The following is a 15,917-nucleotide window of genomic DNA, read 5'->3' as shown; positions in this document are numbered from 1 at the left end:
TGACCCTGCACATAGTACAAGCAGCCCATCCAGAATCCCCCCAATGGGCAAGCCTGTGTCCCTCGCCCAGCCCTTCCTTGTTTCCATGCTTCTTGGAGCATCTGCTGCTTATTTGCAAAATGGGGTGGGGGGGTTCCCTGCTTTCCCTGCCTGAAGACTAAGCAGCCAAGGTCTGGGATGTTGCTGATGCAACCCAAGTCAGGAACATTCAGGTCCATGCTGCCAAGCTGGGGACCAGGTGCAGGCCCAAGAAAGATGCTGGGTACCCTATGCTGTGGAGATGGAGTGGGGTGCCTGGTGGAGATGCAAGGGGGGCAAAATCGGCCTCTGTCACATGGCCTCAATCCCTATTTTCAGATTTATTCTCCTGGAGGTACCTTCTGGCTCTGGCCTGTTCTTGTCCTCACTCTGCAAGATGAGACCCAGCAGTCTAGGTTCAGAAATTTGCAGCCAGCACAGTGTTCCTCTTTGGGGTTCTGTGAACACCTAGAAGGGCAAGTCTGCAGAGCCTGTATGTTTCTGCCAGAGAGTGAGCGGTGTTGTCAAGGGGCTTAGCATTTACTGGGCAAAGCCCCACCAGAGATCAGCCTGCTGCTGAGACCACAGCCACAGCTCCTCACCACTCCGATCCCATATCTATGAAGGACAGGGGTGGCTGACACATGATCCTCCACCAGGAAACCAGGGGAGGGTGGAGATAGTGTAGAAACCAGTTGGGTTCTGCTGTCCACCAACCACGTGACCTCAGTAAGCCACACACCCCCATGGCCCTCACTTTTCTAATCTCTCTGAAGGGAGCAGTATGTTGGCTACGCATTCTGGCTTACAGTTTTGAGGGCTCCAGGCCGTGACTGTCTACTCTGCCCCACTTTGGGTGAGGCAGTGCACATGGTCACAGGTCTATGAGAGGAGGTCATGGCTGTGGCAGCAGGAGAGGGGCTGCTTGCTCACAGTCCAGGCAGAGAGGGAGAGATGAAGGCTCACCTTCTTTTCCTTTTCATTCAGTATGAGATGATGGTTTCCACATTCAGGGCGTCTGCCCTCCAACATTAGCCCTCCCTGGAAAGGCTCTCACAGATACACCAGTGCCCCAGGTGGTTCCTAGTCCAATCAAGTCTACAATCAAAATTAGCTATCCATCAAAACAGCCACAGAGAAGGCCACCTGAAGACAGTGGCAGAGACTAAACCATAGCCACTGTGCTTAGAAATGTATAGTCTACTCTGCTTATAAATAACAATTTTTTTTTGAAGCTGAGGATCGAACAGAAGACCTTGTGCTTGCTAGGCAAGCACTCTACCACTGAGCTAAATCCCCAACCCTACTCTGCTTATATTAAAGGAAGCCCCTCAGGGTCAGCTCTGTCTGCTACAACCATCCTGGGGTCTATCTGCTTCTCTCCAACACCAGCCTGGGATGCCTATCCCTAAGAGTCTCATTTCCACAGCCTTGAAATAAGACCATGGCACCACCAGAGATTGAAGTACTCACAGGGTTCTGATGCAAACTGGAGTGTTCTGGACCAACAGGGCTTCCTTGGAGGCAGAAATCAGCCTCCATGGGGAAATCATGGAGCATCCAAGGGCTCAGCTACCCCTTCACCTGCATTTCTGGGTGAGCCCAGTTAATGGTGTTCCACAAAGCACTCCACACAGACTATGTACTAGGCTGAGATATGAGTACACCAGGACCAGACATAGTGATTCTAGTATGCAGCAGAACTGGGAGGCACCCGGCCAAACTGTGGTTCTCAGAGCATTCCCTGGGTTGGCATCAGCCTCACCTGAGCTCTGTAAGATGTCTTCTACATTCCTGAGTGATATCCCAGCCCAGAAATTCAAGAAGGCTGACAATCTGTATCTAGGCACTTCTTCCAGTTGGTTCTATCACATGCGCAGGCCTAGACTCAGACAGGCAGCCCATGCTTCGCTGGCTGGCAGGAAGTACCAGGTCTTGGTTCTCAGGACAGTGTTTGCACCTTGGAGTCAGTCCCTCCTAGATTCAGGTGACAACCTGTGACATTTCTGGGAAGTGGGGAGACAGCACCTGCTGAGCAGGATGAGGTCAATGCCCCACCACAGAGACTAGGGGGTAGAGGAAGGAGCAGAGGATTCTCCTAAAGCTAAGAACCTGGGGTGGACTTACAAACACAGCTGGAGCCTCCCTGTCCTGGGAGGTCTCTGCCGCTCTTTCAGGATACACATGGAATTCTGCCTTGAGGGACTGCCCTTCAGCAACCCTAAAGTCCGGAAGGACAGACTCCAAGTTATATTACATATGTTTGCATCTGTATTCAGATGGCTTGCTTTTCCAGGAGATCATGTCACCCTATTTCTTGTTTCTGTCTTTCTTTTATCTCATCCCCTCTGCTCCTGCAAACCACACCCTGCACACAGCCAGGCCCAGCCAACAAGTGCAGCCAATTACAAGGCAGCCCCTGTTGCTACACTGTGTCCTGAACACAGGAAGACCTCTGTGAGAGCCTCTTGATGACCTGGATGCTTCCAGCTGAGGAGGGCAGCATCAGAGAGGTGGTTCTCATGCAGGCAGGGAAGCCAAGTACCTCCTCTTTCCAGCACTCTACAAGAAAGTGCTTCCTCAGCGGAAGTCCAGAACCATCTCCAGACATGAGTGCATTTCACTGTTAGACCGTTATCACCATTATGTGTTCACTGAGTACCACTGACTCGTCTCAAATGCTGGTTGTCCAAGCCAGCAATAAAATATTGTAACAGGGATATGGTAGACAGAGGCCAAATGTGAGGCTGACCACAGACACGCATCTTAATGGAGATGTTTCCATCTGGATACTCCAGCTGTCCAGAGGAAATGAACACCAGGAACAATGGTGAAACTACATTACCTTCATTTTCAAGTTTACTGAGTGACTGCTACATGCCGGCAATATTTAGTCCTTGGACACATGACAGTGATCACCAGCAATACCCCTTCCTGTAAGAGGGGAACACTCCAAGCCATCACATCCTCCAGGCCCTTCTGCAGTGACAATAACAGTCCCTCTCTCTGCTGTTCACCACACAAGCCACTGCTCCACAAACCAGAGAGCATATGAGATGTGGTTGCTGCACCAAGGAGCTGACTCCTTACGCTGTATTGCATTCAATTAGATTTAAATGCAAATGGTTGCACGTGGCTAGAGGCCAAGGCCAGTGGGATGGGAGGACTGGTCTAGGTGATTAATCCATTAAGGCCAATCTAAAGAGAAAGCACAATTCTTCCATCTGCCTTTGGTTGTGCACTGGCCACATTCCATGAACCCAGCACACAACCTAAGATGGAAGTAAACCTTGGATTGTACTTAGGGCAGCCAGTCTTCCTGAAGCCTCCCTCACCCACTAGACAGCACTAGAAGGTGAGTAGGGTGTATTGTATGTAGTAGAGGATGAGACAGCCCAGCAGCTGGACTGGTCATGTTTCTTGAAGCATAAACAGTAGGCAGAGTGGTAGACACACAGACTAGGCACACAGTATACAGGAGAGTTCAGGGCCAAGGGTTTTACTCTTGAGCCCACTGGGTTTGGCCCCAGAAAGTCACTTGCTTGGCACTTGAGACCAGAGCAATCCGTGAGCTAGGGCGCTCTCCAAGGTGCTGAAGGTCCTCAGGTCCATCTCCTTAGGAGCCAACCCAGCTCAATTTGAAACACAGGACAGAGATGGCTCATTGGGTAAACATGCCTGCTGACAAGCCTGATGATTTGTTCATTCTGTTGGACCCACATGGTGAAAGGAGAGAACCAATTCCTGCAAGCTGTCCCCCGATCTCTACATACGCAGGTTGGCACAAACAAAGAAACAAATAAATGCTTTTTAAAAATAAAAATGGACTCCAAGGCTGGGATGTAGCTCAGTTGGTAGAGTGTGTGCAGGGCACACAAGAAGCCCTGGATTTGATCCCCAACAACACATAAAGTGGGTGTGGTGACCCGTACCTGTAATCCTAGCACTCAGGAGGTCAAGGCTAGATTATAAGAAATTAAAGGATCATTTCAAGTACACAGAGAATTCAAAGCTACATGAGACCATGTCTCAACAACAACAAAACACTAAGGCCAGTGAGATAGCTGAATGGATAAAGGCACTTTCTATGTAAGCCTGATAACCTGAGTTCAATTCTCAGAGTCCACATAAATGTGGAAGAAGGTTGTCCTCTGACTTCTACACACACAATGTGGCATGTACACACCCACATTTTCCCACGCTTCATATATACATAATAATGATAAACTAAAAACTTGTTAAGCATTTTTTAAAAAAGCATCTCCACTTAGGAGCTGAAGAAGAAGGATTTCTGCAAGGTCCAAGCCAGCTTAGGCTACAGAGTAAATATTAGGCCAGTCTGGGCTACACAGTAAGTCCCTGTCTCAAAAGAAATAAAACACAACATCTGTGCCAGAAAGATCAGAATCCTCTACAGTGGCATGTCCTCCATGGCCAGCGAGGAGGGGCTGCTGTGGAGAGTATCTGTAAGCATGTCCATACATTGAGAATTGTGGAGACCTAGGGTGCTGAGGAAGACGTGCCCCCACCCAGGACACCGGCACAATCTCTTCTAGAACCATCCTCTCTCTAGCCCAGGTCCTCATAGAGGACAGGGCAGAGCCCCTTATCAGGTCACCCAGGAGTCCACATTAGGTGCTCCCAGATACCACTCTAAAGGGAACTGATGATCCTCCAGGCTCACATCAGGTCCCCAGTGCCAGCAGTTGAGGCTGAGGTTGGGGAGGGAACACTTCTCAACAACCCTTCTTTCTCAGCTATAATTGGAACAAAGAACTAGTCATTTGCTCCTTCCTCCTTTCACCTGATGGAGCCCGTCAACATCCCCCTCCCTCAGTGGTGAAAAGAGACTGAGGAAATATCTTCATCTTCCAAGACAGAGTATGCACTCCCTCTCAGAACCAAGCTTCTCAGGGCAGAATATCTGTGTGGATGGGCTGATGGGTTGGTTGTAACCATTTAGTCCAGGCACCTGGGTTTTTCAATCAAATCTTTCCTCACAGTCAAGCATGGAAGGTAGTTTAAGCAGCCGGGCATGGTATAGCACAGACCTGGAATCCTCAGCACTCAGGAGACTGAAGTAGGAGGGTCACAAGTTCAAGGCCAGCCTAAACAACTTAGCAAGACCCTATCCAAAATAAAATTAAAAAAAAAAAAAAAAAAAAAGGGCTGGGGATATAGCTCAGTAGCAGAGTGTCTACCCAACATAGCAAGGTCCTAGGTTCAAACCCTGGTACTGACTAAAAGAAAAAACTCAGTTTGTATTATCTGATAACAGTTTCTCTTCACAGGGGGCGGCAATGCCAGAGGATTACGTTTAAAATGGAAATGGCTGCATCACCTTTTCATCAGAACTCCACATTTACAGGGTAGCAGGGACTCCCAGCGGCCCTCAGCTATGGCGGAGCAAACAAAACCAGGAGATACATGTGGCTGCTTCGGGGGACAGGGAGGAAGATCCGAGGGTGGCAGGTGTATTGTGTGTGCGCAGGCGCCTGGGTGGATCTGAGTTCTTACTGTGGGTGTGTGTGATGTGTGTGGGCTGTGGAATCTGGGCCGGTGAACGGGACCTGCTCGTATGGGGAGTGGGGAGGCCGGGGCGTATGATGACTCATCTCTCAGAGTGTGGGAGGGTTTATGGGGGGGTGACTTTTTGGTCCAAGGCATCTAGAGGAAGCCTTGTTTATCTTCAGAAAGGAAGGAGGTCCTAGGGTCTCAATGTGATCGCCTGAACCTAGAGGTACTGCCCCCGGCATGGGAAAGTGGATGTGGGAGAGACAACAGGCAGTTCACAAAGGGAGTTTATAAGAAGGCAACGCAAACAAAAACTAACTTAGAATTCCAGCTCTTCTCAAGGCTCCTGGCTCGAAGTCTCTGCTGCCCAGCATGTGACATGGGAAGTGTAAGAGACACAGTAAGTATCTCCCATCACCTGTACGGCCTCAGTCCTATCTGTCTGATGGTTCTCCTAGGAGCTGTTAATAGTTATGCTCTCTGCACGTGAACTGTAAGGATAAAAAGAATGCCCACTTTGTTCCTGGCAGAGCCTGGGACTCCACCCTCAGCTCATCCTCGCCCACTCCATGGTATTATCCTTTTGCAAAGACAAAGGGACGGAAGATCAGAGAGGTGAGGCAACTTGCCCAAAGTCACAAAGCAGATCCCTAGCAAGACCAGATGGTCGATGCCCCAAAAGCTTGTGCTCCTGCTGCCCCTACCCCATCCCCGGGGCCTCATACGGACTTCCAGAGTCACTCACTGGGCTCACATCAGGAGCAATGCTTGACTGTGCCTGGGGGAGGGCAAGCTGGAGGAGGACTTGGCAGAAGCGTCCCTAGTCAAAACGGATTCCGTAGCAATTGCAGCTGAATGCAGAATACATTTTCTGTTCATGACAACCACCGCTTCTCCGAGTCAGCCTTGGACGCTGAGCAAAAGTTGTGGAGTTCTGCTGCTATCTGCCCCAATCTCTGTCTAAAACCAAAGGTGTGCTGAGGCCGGGACTTCTCACTCAAGAGAACCGGTCATCCTCAGCCGAGGCCCGGGTGTCTACCAGGTAAGGGGACGTGGTACCAGGCCCTGACCTGCTCTTGAAGGTGACCACATCCCACCCAGGTTCATAGAATGATTTCCCTAGTGTCTGGGTTCTTACAGGTTACCCCTTCCGAACAAAGAGCTGGTCATGTTCAGAAAAAAATGTATCTGGACACCTGTACTTGAACATCCAGAGCAAGAAGGGCCAGCTTAATTTCGGTCATTCTATGTCAACATCCAAGAGTTGGAGAACCAGCCCTGAAACCAGATCCAAATTGCCTTCCTCTCTGCCATGCATTCCAGGGAAAGTGGTAAGAACTGAAATCCCCTTGAGGGGTTCAGGGTAAAAGGAGCACCCCTGAGCAATGTCAGGTAGTGCAAGTGGTCGTGACCCCAGACTGGGGGTCTCTGCCACAAGGCTAGGCTCTGAACCTCTGCTCACACACAACCCTGGTCCGACTGACTACACCTTCAAAGCAGTACTTCAGAGAAGTTCTACAGGAGGCCAAAGGCTTGGAAAGCTCCCAGTAGAGGGCTAAGATCCTCAGGAAGTCATCTAGGGGATGATCTCAGCACACCAGGCCCTAAGTCCCTGACCGACCCAGTGCCTGCTCCCAATTCCCCATGGAGAATTGCTACCATCTTCTTAAGTGAACACTCTGGGAAAGATCATGTCTGCTTTGCTGCTTCTGAGTTTCCAGAGCTTACAGCATCTGGCTATAGTAAGTGTTCAATAAACATTTGTTGACGGGGAGGTAAGAATTCTTTAGGCCAATGGAGATAGATATCTGGGGTGTGGGCAGGCCTGGATGCAGAGCCCCACCCTCAAGTGTTCTGGGATTTTCCTCTTCTGATGAGTCCAGTCACCCCCGAGCACCACGATAGCTGTTTCAGAGCAGATACCTCTAAAAGGCAGTTTTATCTGTGCAGAACAGTCTATCCAGAGCCCTGAGTGATGTCTGCCCTGGTCCACAACTGTCTACTAAGGATCCCTGCTGGGAACACCAGACTGCTTGACCACCCACCTTGGTCACCCACACCTGCTGTAAGGACCTAACCAAGACTGAGTGTGAGTACACGTGTACACACACACACACACACACACACACACACACACACACACCACGCGCGCCTGTAACCTCAGAAGGGCCTCTATGCCCCAGGGTCAGGGAAACTCTCCAGCCTTATCCACAAAAACAACAGTACAGAAAAGGCCGCCTGGGACCAGGGCTGGGCAAGGCACAGACAGGCAGGAGCATTATATAATTAACTGCCCAGACTCCGCCTCCTCTTTGGGTAATAACGAACCCTGCCTTTCAGTTGCATAAGCCAAAATAATAATTACTTTCCAACCCTGATCACTCCTAGATGTGGCCCGGAGCAGGTGCTGGCTTTAGGCACAGAGAACACACAGAGGCTCCATCAAGCTCTCTATCCCCGGCAGAAGCCCAAGTCACTACTGCATCTCACTCCCTTCCCAGGCATCCATGCCCGAAAAATCCGAAGCCGTCCAGGCCCAGAGGGAGGCAGAGAACAGCCTCTTGGGATGAGCGCCTGGAGGGGGAGGGGGCCTCCAAGCAGAGTCCGCTTTGGAGTCTGACTTCCAGGACCTATAACTATTCCCGAGGTCTCAACACTGCTGAGGAGTGGGCACGGAAGTGTCCAGGTAAGGTAGAGGTTGCCAAGCCAGCTAGGACTTCTGAACAGAAACCGTCACACTGACAATCCCCTGGCTTCCGGAATCGGCTCTGCCCGGACTGTGGTGGCATCTTACACCGGAGGCGCAGAGCGATTCCCTAAACTAAAGGTGAAAATGATTCAGCCACTGAACGGCCAGATTCCTGGTCTCCCGCTAAACAGATGGGCCTCCTTCCTCCCTCCCTCCCTTCAGCAGCCTGCTTCGACAGCCTGTGTCCAACCACCTAGAAGTTTATTGCCTTGCTGTTTGATTTGGTCGGCATCCCCCGCCTCTGGCGCTCCCAGAGCTCCCTCTCCATTGGCTTGGGTTGCTTTAGGACTGAGGGAGGCCCTGGGCACCGCAGGAAAACAAGAAGCTAACCGGGGCCCGACTCTGAGGACACCAGGCAGGCAACACCAATGAAGGGGAAGGGTCTATCTTCAGGCCCCTCCTGCTTTGGCTGGTCCCAGAGGTGGCAGAGGGCCCGGCCTGGCCTTCCGGCAGGTGCAGATCTCCGGCCTGCTCCTCAGGATATGCTGAGACTTTGACTCAGCTGCTGCAGCAGGGCCCTACTGCTGGAGAGCCCCCAGCCCTTGGGTTGGCACGGGCCACTGTCCCCATCAAGCGTGGGGCAACCTGTGGCCAGGGGCCCGCTGAGGCCTCCTGGGAACCTAGGAGATGCCCCAGGAGCCCATAGCCCAATTGGAAGGCGAGGCTCAACTTCCCGGAGATAAACAGAAGGAAAAAGAGGGGGACGGTCCTCATTCCTCCCCCGCCCCCGCTGCCCGCACCTACCTCCATCCGAGTAGGTCTCCGTGCCGTAGCCATCCTGCAGTCCGTTGCTCCAGGTCCCTTCGTATTTGGCCCCGTTGCCCGTGCACTCCCGCACACCGTAGCGCCCCTTAAATCCGTGCGTCCACTCGCCCTTGTACACCCACTTCCCCTTGCTCTCCAGGCCGATGCCGTGGCGCTTGCCCTGCGCCCAGGTGCCTTGGTACGTGTTGCCGCTGGGCCAGGTGTAGACGCCCAGCACCTCAAAGCCGTGGCTCCACGAGCCGGTGTATTCGCCCTGGCCCTTCGGGCCGGTGCAGACGCCATGGCCGTGCGCCTTGCCGTCCTCCCAGCCTCCGCAGTAGGACCCTCCATCGTCAAAATTAAACCTACCCCCACTGGACATGCATGTAACGCGGTTTGCGAATCCCGCAAGCGGTGAAAGAAAAAAAAAAAAAAAAAAAAAAAAAAACCAAAACAAGGCGATCAACAAACCAGAGTCTTGGTTGGCTGGCTGGTTTTTGTTGCGATGCTCTTTTTCGGGGGAGGAGGGGGGGGAGGACAGAGCACGCCCGCGACCCCGCGCGCGGACCGGCGGCGGCGTCTAGGTCCGCCCGCGGCGATTGTTCATTTTCGAGCTGCGCCGGAGCCTGACCAGCGTCTCGCGCTCCCGCTGGAGACAGGACCGGGAGGAGGCGGGGGAGGGGCGGCGCAGGGCGGGGGAGCGGCTGGTGCCCGCGGCTCCACCTCGCCGCCAGGGCCCCTCGCCGCGCGCCCCGGGAGCGGGAGGGCGCGGGGCGCGGCTCAGGCCCGGGCGGCGGGGCCCGCGGGCGGCGGCGCGCGTGGCTGCACCGATCCCGGCCGGGCCGGGCGGCGGCACTGCGGCGGCGGCGTGCGCTCCGGGCCCCGGCAGGCGCGCGGCCGCCTAGAGAGGGGCGCTGGCAGCCGCGCGCGCGCACGAGGGGACCCCGGGGCGCCCTGCCCCTCCCCCGGCCCGGGGTCCGGCCGGCGCGCCCCAGCCTCCCCTGGCAGGGGCTGGGATTTAAAGGGACAGGAACTGCGTAACGGGAAGGAACAGGGCACCGCGAGCGCACGCCGCGGCCAGCAGCCGGGACGAGTCGCGGGCGCCGCAGGCAGTGGAGGAGGGCCGCGCGATCCCCACCCCGTTAGCCAAGGGGATGCCAGTACCGTGGCCCGAGCTGGCCACGACTTGACGGCGGCGAGGCTCCTGCAAACCACAGGTGGTTTCTCCCTGTGACACACACTCCCTTCTTGCTCCTTCAGAGCTACTGGGGGTCCCCCGGGAGGCGCTCACCTCGGAAAACACGCCTTTAGCGAACAGCGTCTACCCCCCCCCCCACCAAAGATTAATAGAAAGTTGGGCCACACGTTTGCATCTTGGAGCAAAGCCACCAAATCCTGTGCGTCCTGAGCCCTGTGCCTTGGCCAACAGGTATCCCCCCATTCCAGAAGCGGTCGCTCGTTGGGGTCCCCACTCCGCGGTTATTAGGTCTCTCTCCACTCATTACCCACCCCCACTAAGAGATAATGTCTGATTCTTGGACCTCAGCATCCTGGGACTAATTGAAAATGCATTTCCTGGACCATCAATCCAAAGACAAGAGCTCTCGGAATGCGCACAGGAATGGCAGCGGTTGGTGCAGTGGGCTGAGGAGGGGGTTGTATGGCTTCACAGATGCACAGGGTCAGAGTTAGTGGGGGCTGGTGGTGACAAGTGGCCCAGTGAGCCCAGAATCACGGCGCAGGTGGTGGAGTCCCAGGCTGAGAGCAGAAGAGGTATGGGGTGGCACCTGCAGGGTCTCTACTGGGAGAGTCGCCTGCAGCTAAAGGAGTTCTCAAGATCATAGGGATGCTTCCAGAACCCCAGATTTCAACCCCAAACCCAACCCCTAGCTTTAGGCACAACACCCTCTCCTTAAAGACCATCAGCCAAGTGGCAGTCCTTTTCTTCCCAAAGACGTTGGGGAGGTGCCAGTTCCAGCTCCGGGTCCACGGTTTCCTGTCACTCTAGTCCCTGACTCAAGGTTCCCCTTCAGGTAGTCCTCTGAATACCTATGGTGGACTGCTGGGCACAGCACATCTTGGCCTTTACTGGAAGTTGGCAACAGCTGCCATACTCCTGGGGGAAGGGGGAGGCACAGGGTCATCATTCTTCCAGACCATGCTTGCTCTCCTCAGACTTGCTTTGCTTCTGTACATTTTAATTTGTTAATCTAAATGGGTCCGAAACAGCATACTGAGTCTGTTAGGTGTAAATGAAAATCATTGATTATGACTATGTGGTCAAATGGGCCACAGACTCATCTTCCTTAGGCTTGGGTTCAAATTCTGATTCCAGTTTCCAGGCTGTGTGGCGCTTTGGGTAGCCACTTCATGTCTCTATGCTCAGCTGCCTGACCTATAAAGTGGGGCTAACGACAGTTCCAATAGGGTTGCTGTGAGGATCCAAGGCCCCAGTAAGTATATAAGGATCTATAAGGGGGCAGGACTACCACTGAGATGTGGTGATGGGGATGCCCAGCTCTCAACCTGCTCCCTTCCCCTACACTGTAGGAACAAACCATGCCATCACTCCGGCAACACACTGCATCTTCTCTATTTTATTTCCTGCCCCCTTCTGCTGACTCGGCAGCCCTTGCTTGCACAGCACAGCATGGCCAATGCATTCCCTCTGGGAAGTGGTGATGGCCTCAAGCCAGATAACGGGGTACTGCTACCCACAACGATGAATGCCTTTCCTTCCCTGCACTCCCCCTCTTATCTCCCACTCCCAGGGGCGCTCAGGCTCTAGTCTCTGGAGTGCAGATATTTGAGGCATGTTTGTGCAGTTTGGAACCATTTGCCCCATAAAGTAGGACTGGAGGTATTGATTGCATTGAAGAGGAATTTTGCCAAAGTGATTTAAACACAGTACCACCCAGCAACTTAAAACAAAAGCCAAGGAAAAGGCAAAGCTCCCTCACAAACAGGCTTCTGCAGCCTCTCACTGGGGATGAAGTCAGGGCCTGGTGTTAGGCAAGTGCTCTACCACTGAGCTGCAGCCTTAGGCCTCCATGGACCCTTTGGGTGCTGAGCTTGGCTGGAAACCTTGCCTCAGTGACCTCATGTGGAGTCACACACTCTCCTCGTCTAGAAAACTGCCTGGCCCTCCTGGGTGAGAGCTTTGCTAATGGGAAAATAATGGCATCTGAGGCCCCAGCCCTCTCTAGCCTCGGGCTTCACTATTTGTTGTTTGCTGGATTCTTCCCATGCCCAGGATGTTTTCTGGTTGTAACTTGGTGGTGGTGGCTGCTCTGGCTTCTCTGTGTAGAGAAAGTCCCCTTTTCACCTCTACATGAGCTTATTTGTCTCCTTGAAAGAACTCAGCTAAAGGACTGAGGAGTTAGCTCAGTGGTAGAATGCTTGTCCAGTATGAGGGAGGTTCTGGGTTCAATCCCTGTTACCTATTCATCCCAAGAAGGAGATGTAGTTAAGGTAAAACTGAGAACTGACTGGAAATTATTTCAAATTGTCAAGAAAACACCTATAAAATACAATATTTGGAGCACAAAGAGATGACTCAGAGGTTAGGCTCACTTGTTTGCTCTTGCAGAGTACCCAGGTTGAATTCCCAGTATCTTCATTGGATGGCTTAAAAACCACAGACAATCCCAGTTCCAGGGAATCAGACGCCCTCTTCTGGCCCCCACAAGCACTGCACACATATGGCATACATACATGCAAACACTCAGATGCCCCCCCCACACACACACTAAAAATTAAAGTATACCTATATTTACCATGCTCATACTCCATACCCCAAAAGCAAAATCTCCCATATGAATGCTTCTTGGGTGTGTGGTCAACCCTCCTCCCACACCTAGGTGGGCTCTGCCTTCCTGTCCCCTGAACCCTGACTGGCTGGCAAGCACAACAGAAGTTAGCTCATGAGCAGTGAGTGGCAGCCTCAAACTCTTGGGAGGCTGCTGGAGCTCAGGACAGTTGCCACTGCTGTAAGAAAGCCCAGACAGTGCATAGGCAGGGAGGGAGAGAGAGAGAGAGAGAGAGAGAGAGAGAGAGAGAGAGAGAGACATACAGACAGATATACAGACAGACAAGACAGAGACAGAGAGACAGATAGAGACAGAGACTCCCGGAAGCAGCCAGAATCCAGGAAGAGCCATGCACACACTCCATCCTGAGAGGGAATCCTACTATTACAATCCTTTTATACTCTTAGTCCCTGAATAAAATGAACTGTTGTTTTAAGCCAAGGGTCATGCAAACTCTAGCTTGTTTTTTGACACGGTTTTATTTTAACACAGCTATGGCCATTGACTTAGGATGTCCATAACTCTCCATGGACACTGACACGCTAACAGGCACCACATAGCTCACAAAGATGAAGTCGTTTGCCACTTGAGTGGCTTTTCTTTTCTTTTCTTTTTTTTTTTTTTTTTTTTTTAGCAAGGCTTCTTGGAGAAATTTTTTTAAATGTCTACTGTCAAAGAGAGTATTTTTTTTCCTTTCTCTTTCTTTCTTTTTCTTTTTCTTTTTTTTTGTTGTTGTTGGTGTTGTATTTTTGTTGTTTTGTTTCATTTATTTTTCAAGACAGGGTTTCTCTGTGTAGTTTTTATTTTATTTTATAATTTAATTTAATTTTACATATCAGCCATGGATTCCCCTGTCCTCCCTCCTCCTGCCCCCCCTTTTAGCCCCTCCCCCATTCCCATCTCCTCCAGGGCAAGGACTCCCCTGGGGATTCAGCTCAGCCTGGCAGATTCAGTTGAAGCAGGTCCAGTCCCCTCCTCTCTTCACCCAGGCTGAGCAAAGTGTCCCTGCATAGGCCCCAGGTTCGATCCCAGCTGGATCAAGAACAGAGAGGGAGAACAAGGAAAAAGAGACCATGATAAATGAAGACTTCCCATGGGGGAATAGGAAGAAGCAAAGTGCTAGAGAGGTCCACAGAAGTCCACAAAGATACCTCCACTATAGACTACTGGCAATGGTTGAGAGAGTGTCTGAGCTGACCTACTGCTCTGGTGATCGGATGGCCAAACACCCTAACTGTCATGGTAGAACTCTGTGTAGTTTTGGTGCCTGTCCTGGATCTTGCTCTGTAGACCAGGTTGGCCTTGAACTCATGAAGAGCTGCTTGGCTTTGCCTCCCGAGTGCTCGGATTAAAGGCATGCACCACCGCCGCCCAACTTGAGTGACTTTTTTGCTTGTTTGTTTCATATAAGATCTCACACAACTCAGGCTGACCTTGAACTTCTGATCCAGGACCTTAATGCTGGGATTACAGATATGCACATGCGTGGGTTATGTGCTCCTGGGGATTAAATTTAGGCCTTTTTACATGCAACGCAAGCACTCTGCTAATCACGCCCCATCCCTGCCACCTACTTATATAACCTTGCTAAGTCTCGTGACTGGGCTGCGGGTCAGCCTTAACTAATGGCCACAGACCAAGGGGCTTATGCAATGGTATCTATTGCTCAAAGTTCTGGGTCCGGAAACTCAAGTTTCTCCCAAGGCGATCTCCCCATGACTTGCAGTCAAGGCTGCCTTTTCACTGTGTTGGAACTTGAGTCTGCCTTCTTCTGAGTCCTGCCTCTTGCCAGGCTCTTTCCTTCTGTGCTTTCTGTGGCCTTGTTCTCTCTGCTGCAGCCTTCTCTCTCCACCATAAGCATTGCTTATATGGACTCCTGAATCAAATCATGCGAGACAGATTCAGCTTGGGTCAGCTAAAGCCAGACGTCCATTCCTGGCCCGGTAAGTCCTGTCAAGGAATAGCATCTTGCCTTGTGAGAGCAGGAAGAAAGTGTGACAGCACCTTTAGTGTACCTGGAGCAAGTACAGGACCAAGTCAGGATGGGTGCTCTGTGGGTGGCATGGTTGATTTCAAGTTAACCGTGATGGTGATGGCAGTGATGATGATGGTGGTGGTGATGATGATGACTATGGTGGTGGTGGTGATGATAATGATGATAGTGATTATGATGATGGAGATGAAAAGTCAAGCTTATGCACTTGACTGTAGCCAGCACTTTACATTGTTGTCACAGTTAATCCTGAAATAACTTTATGGAGCAGGTCTTATTGTTATTATCATTATTATTACTGTTACTTTCCCCTTGATGAGGAATCTTGAGGCTTAGACAGGTCAAGTCCTTGGCCCAAGGTAGACAGGAACAAACAGTGGACATCACAGCACATTTTTGCATTCACCGCTTTCCTCTGTCTCATGTGTCTACTCCCTGGGAAAGTGCATATTTGTTTTTTTGTTTTTGTTTTTGGTTTTGTTTTTTTTTTTTTGTGTGTGTGTGTGTGTGTTTTGAGACAGGGTTTCTCTGTGTAGTTTTGGTACCTGTCCTGGATATCGCTCTGTAGACCAGGCTGGCCTGGAACTCACAGAGGTCCACCTGGCTCTGCCTCCTGAGTGCTGGGATTAAAAGCGTGTGCCACCATTGCCCGGCGCATATTTGTATAATTAGTGAATCGCTGTGTAGTGAGTGCTCCTAGAAGGAGCACCCAGGTTAGGGAATTGAACCTTATCTTCAGGATCTCAAACCCCATATAACCTACTTTCATCTCCTCTCAGACAAACCCATGAACCTAAATTAGTGATCTTTCCTTCCTTTGTCATTCAACAACCTGTGCTAGTTGGCTTTGTCTTGCTTGCTTCTGAACTTTGTGTGCATGGAATCATGCCAGCTCCATTCTTTTTTCACCCAGCACTGTGCTAAAGATTCATCTGCACAGCTGTACCTCTTGATTTGCCCATTCTGCCATGAGTAGATATTTGTTTCCAGTTTTTAGGGCTGTACTACTCAGCTTTAAAAAAACAAAAACAAAACAAACAAACAAAAAAACCCACTATAGCATAATACCTGAGGCAGCTAACATTATCAA

General features: G+C 51.5%; 2 protein-coding genes across 2 annotated transcripts in view; one reads left to right on the top strand and one right to left on the bottom strand.

Moving 5' to 3' along the window:
* The window catches only part of Jph3 (junctophilin 3), a 64,483-nt gene extending 55,033 nt beyond the window's left edge, over positions 1 to 9,450 (bottom strand). Inside the window, 1 exon segment of the mRNA XM_036187193.1 lies at positions 9,026 to 9,450. Coding sequence (XP_036043086.1) covers positions 9,026 to 9,407 — 382 coding nt within the window. The 5' untranslated portion in view covers positions 9,408 to 9,450.
* On the top strand, positions 9,449 to 10,259 carry LOC118584573 (translation initiation factor IF-2-like). Its single transcript, XM_036188864.1, has one exon. The coding sequence runs from the start codon at positions 9,531 to 9,533 to the stop codon at positions 10,257 to 10,259; it is 729 nt and encodes a 242-aa protein (XP_036044757.1). The 5' UTR covers positions 9,449 to 9,530.
* Positions 10,260 to 15,917: the final 5,658 nt, after the last annotated feature.

Source organism: Onychomys torridus, chromosome 5, assembly GCF_903995425.1.
Source record: "Onychomys torridus chromosome 5, mOncTor1.1, whole genome shotgun sequence".
Lineage (NCBI taxonomy): Eukaryota > Metazoa > Chordata > Mammalia > Rodentia > Cricetidae > Onychomys > Onychomys torridus.
The sequence above is the reverse complement of the archived record's forward strand: the minus strand, read 5'-3'. Positions and strand labels throughout refer to the sequence as shown.

Bases quoted from the DNA above. Each gene is read 5' to 3' on its own strand.
- LOC118584573 (XM_036188864.1), top strand. From the start codon at position 9,531: ATGCTCTTTTTCGGGGGAGGAGGGGGGGGAGGACAGAGCACGCCCGCG.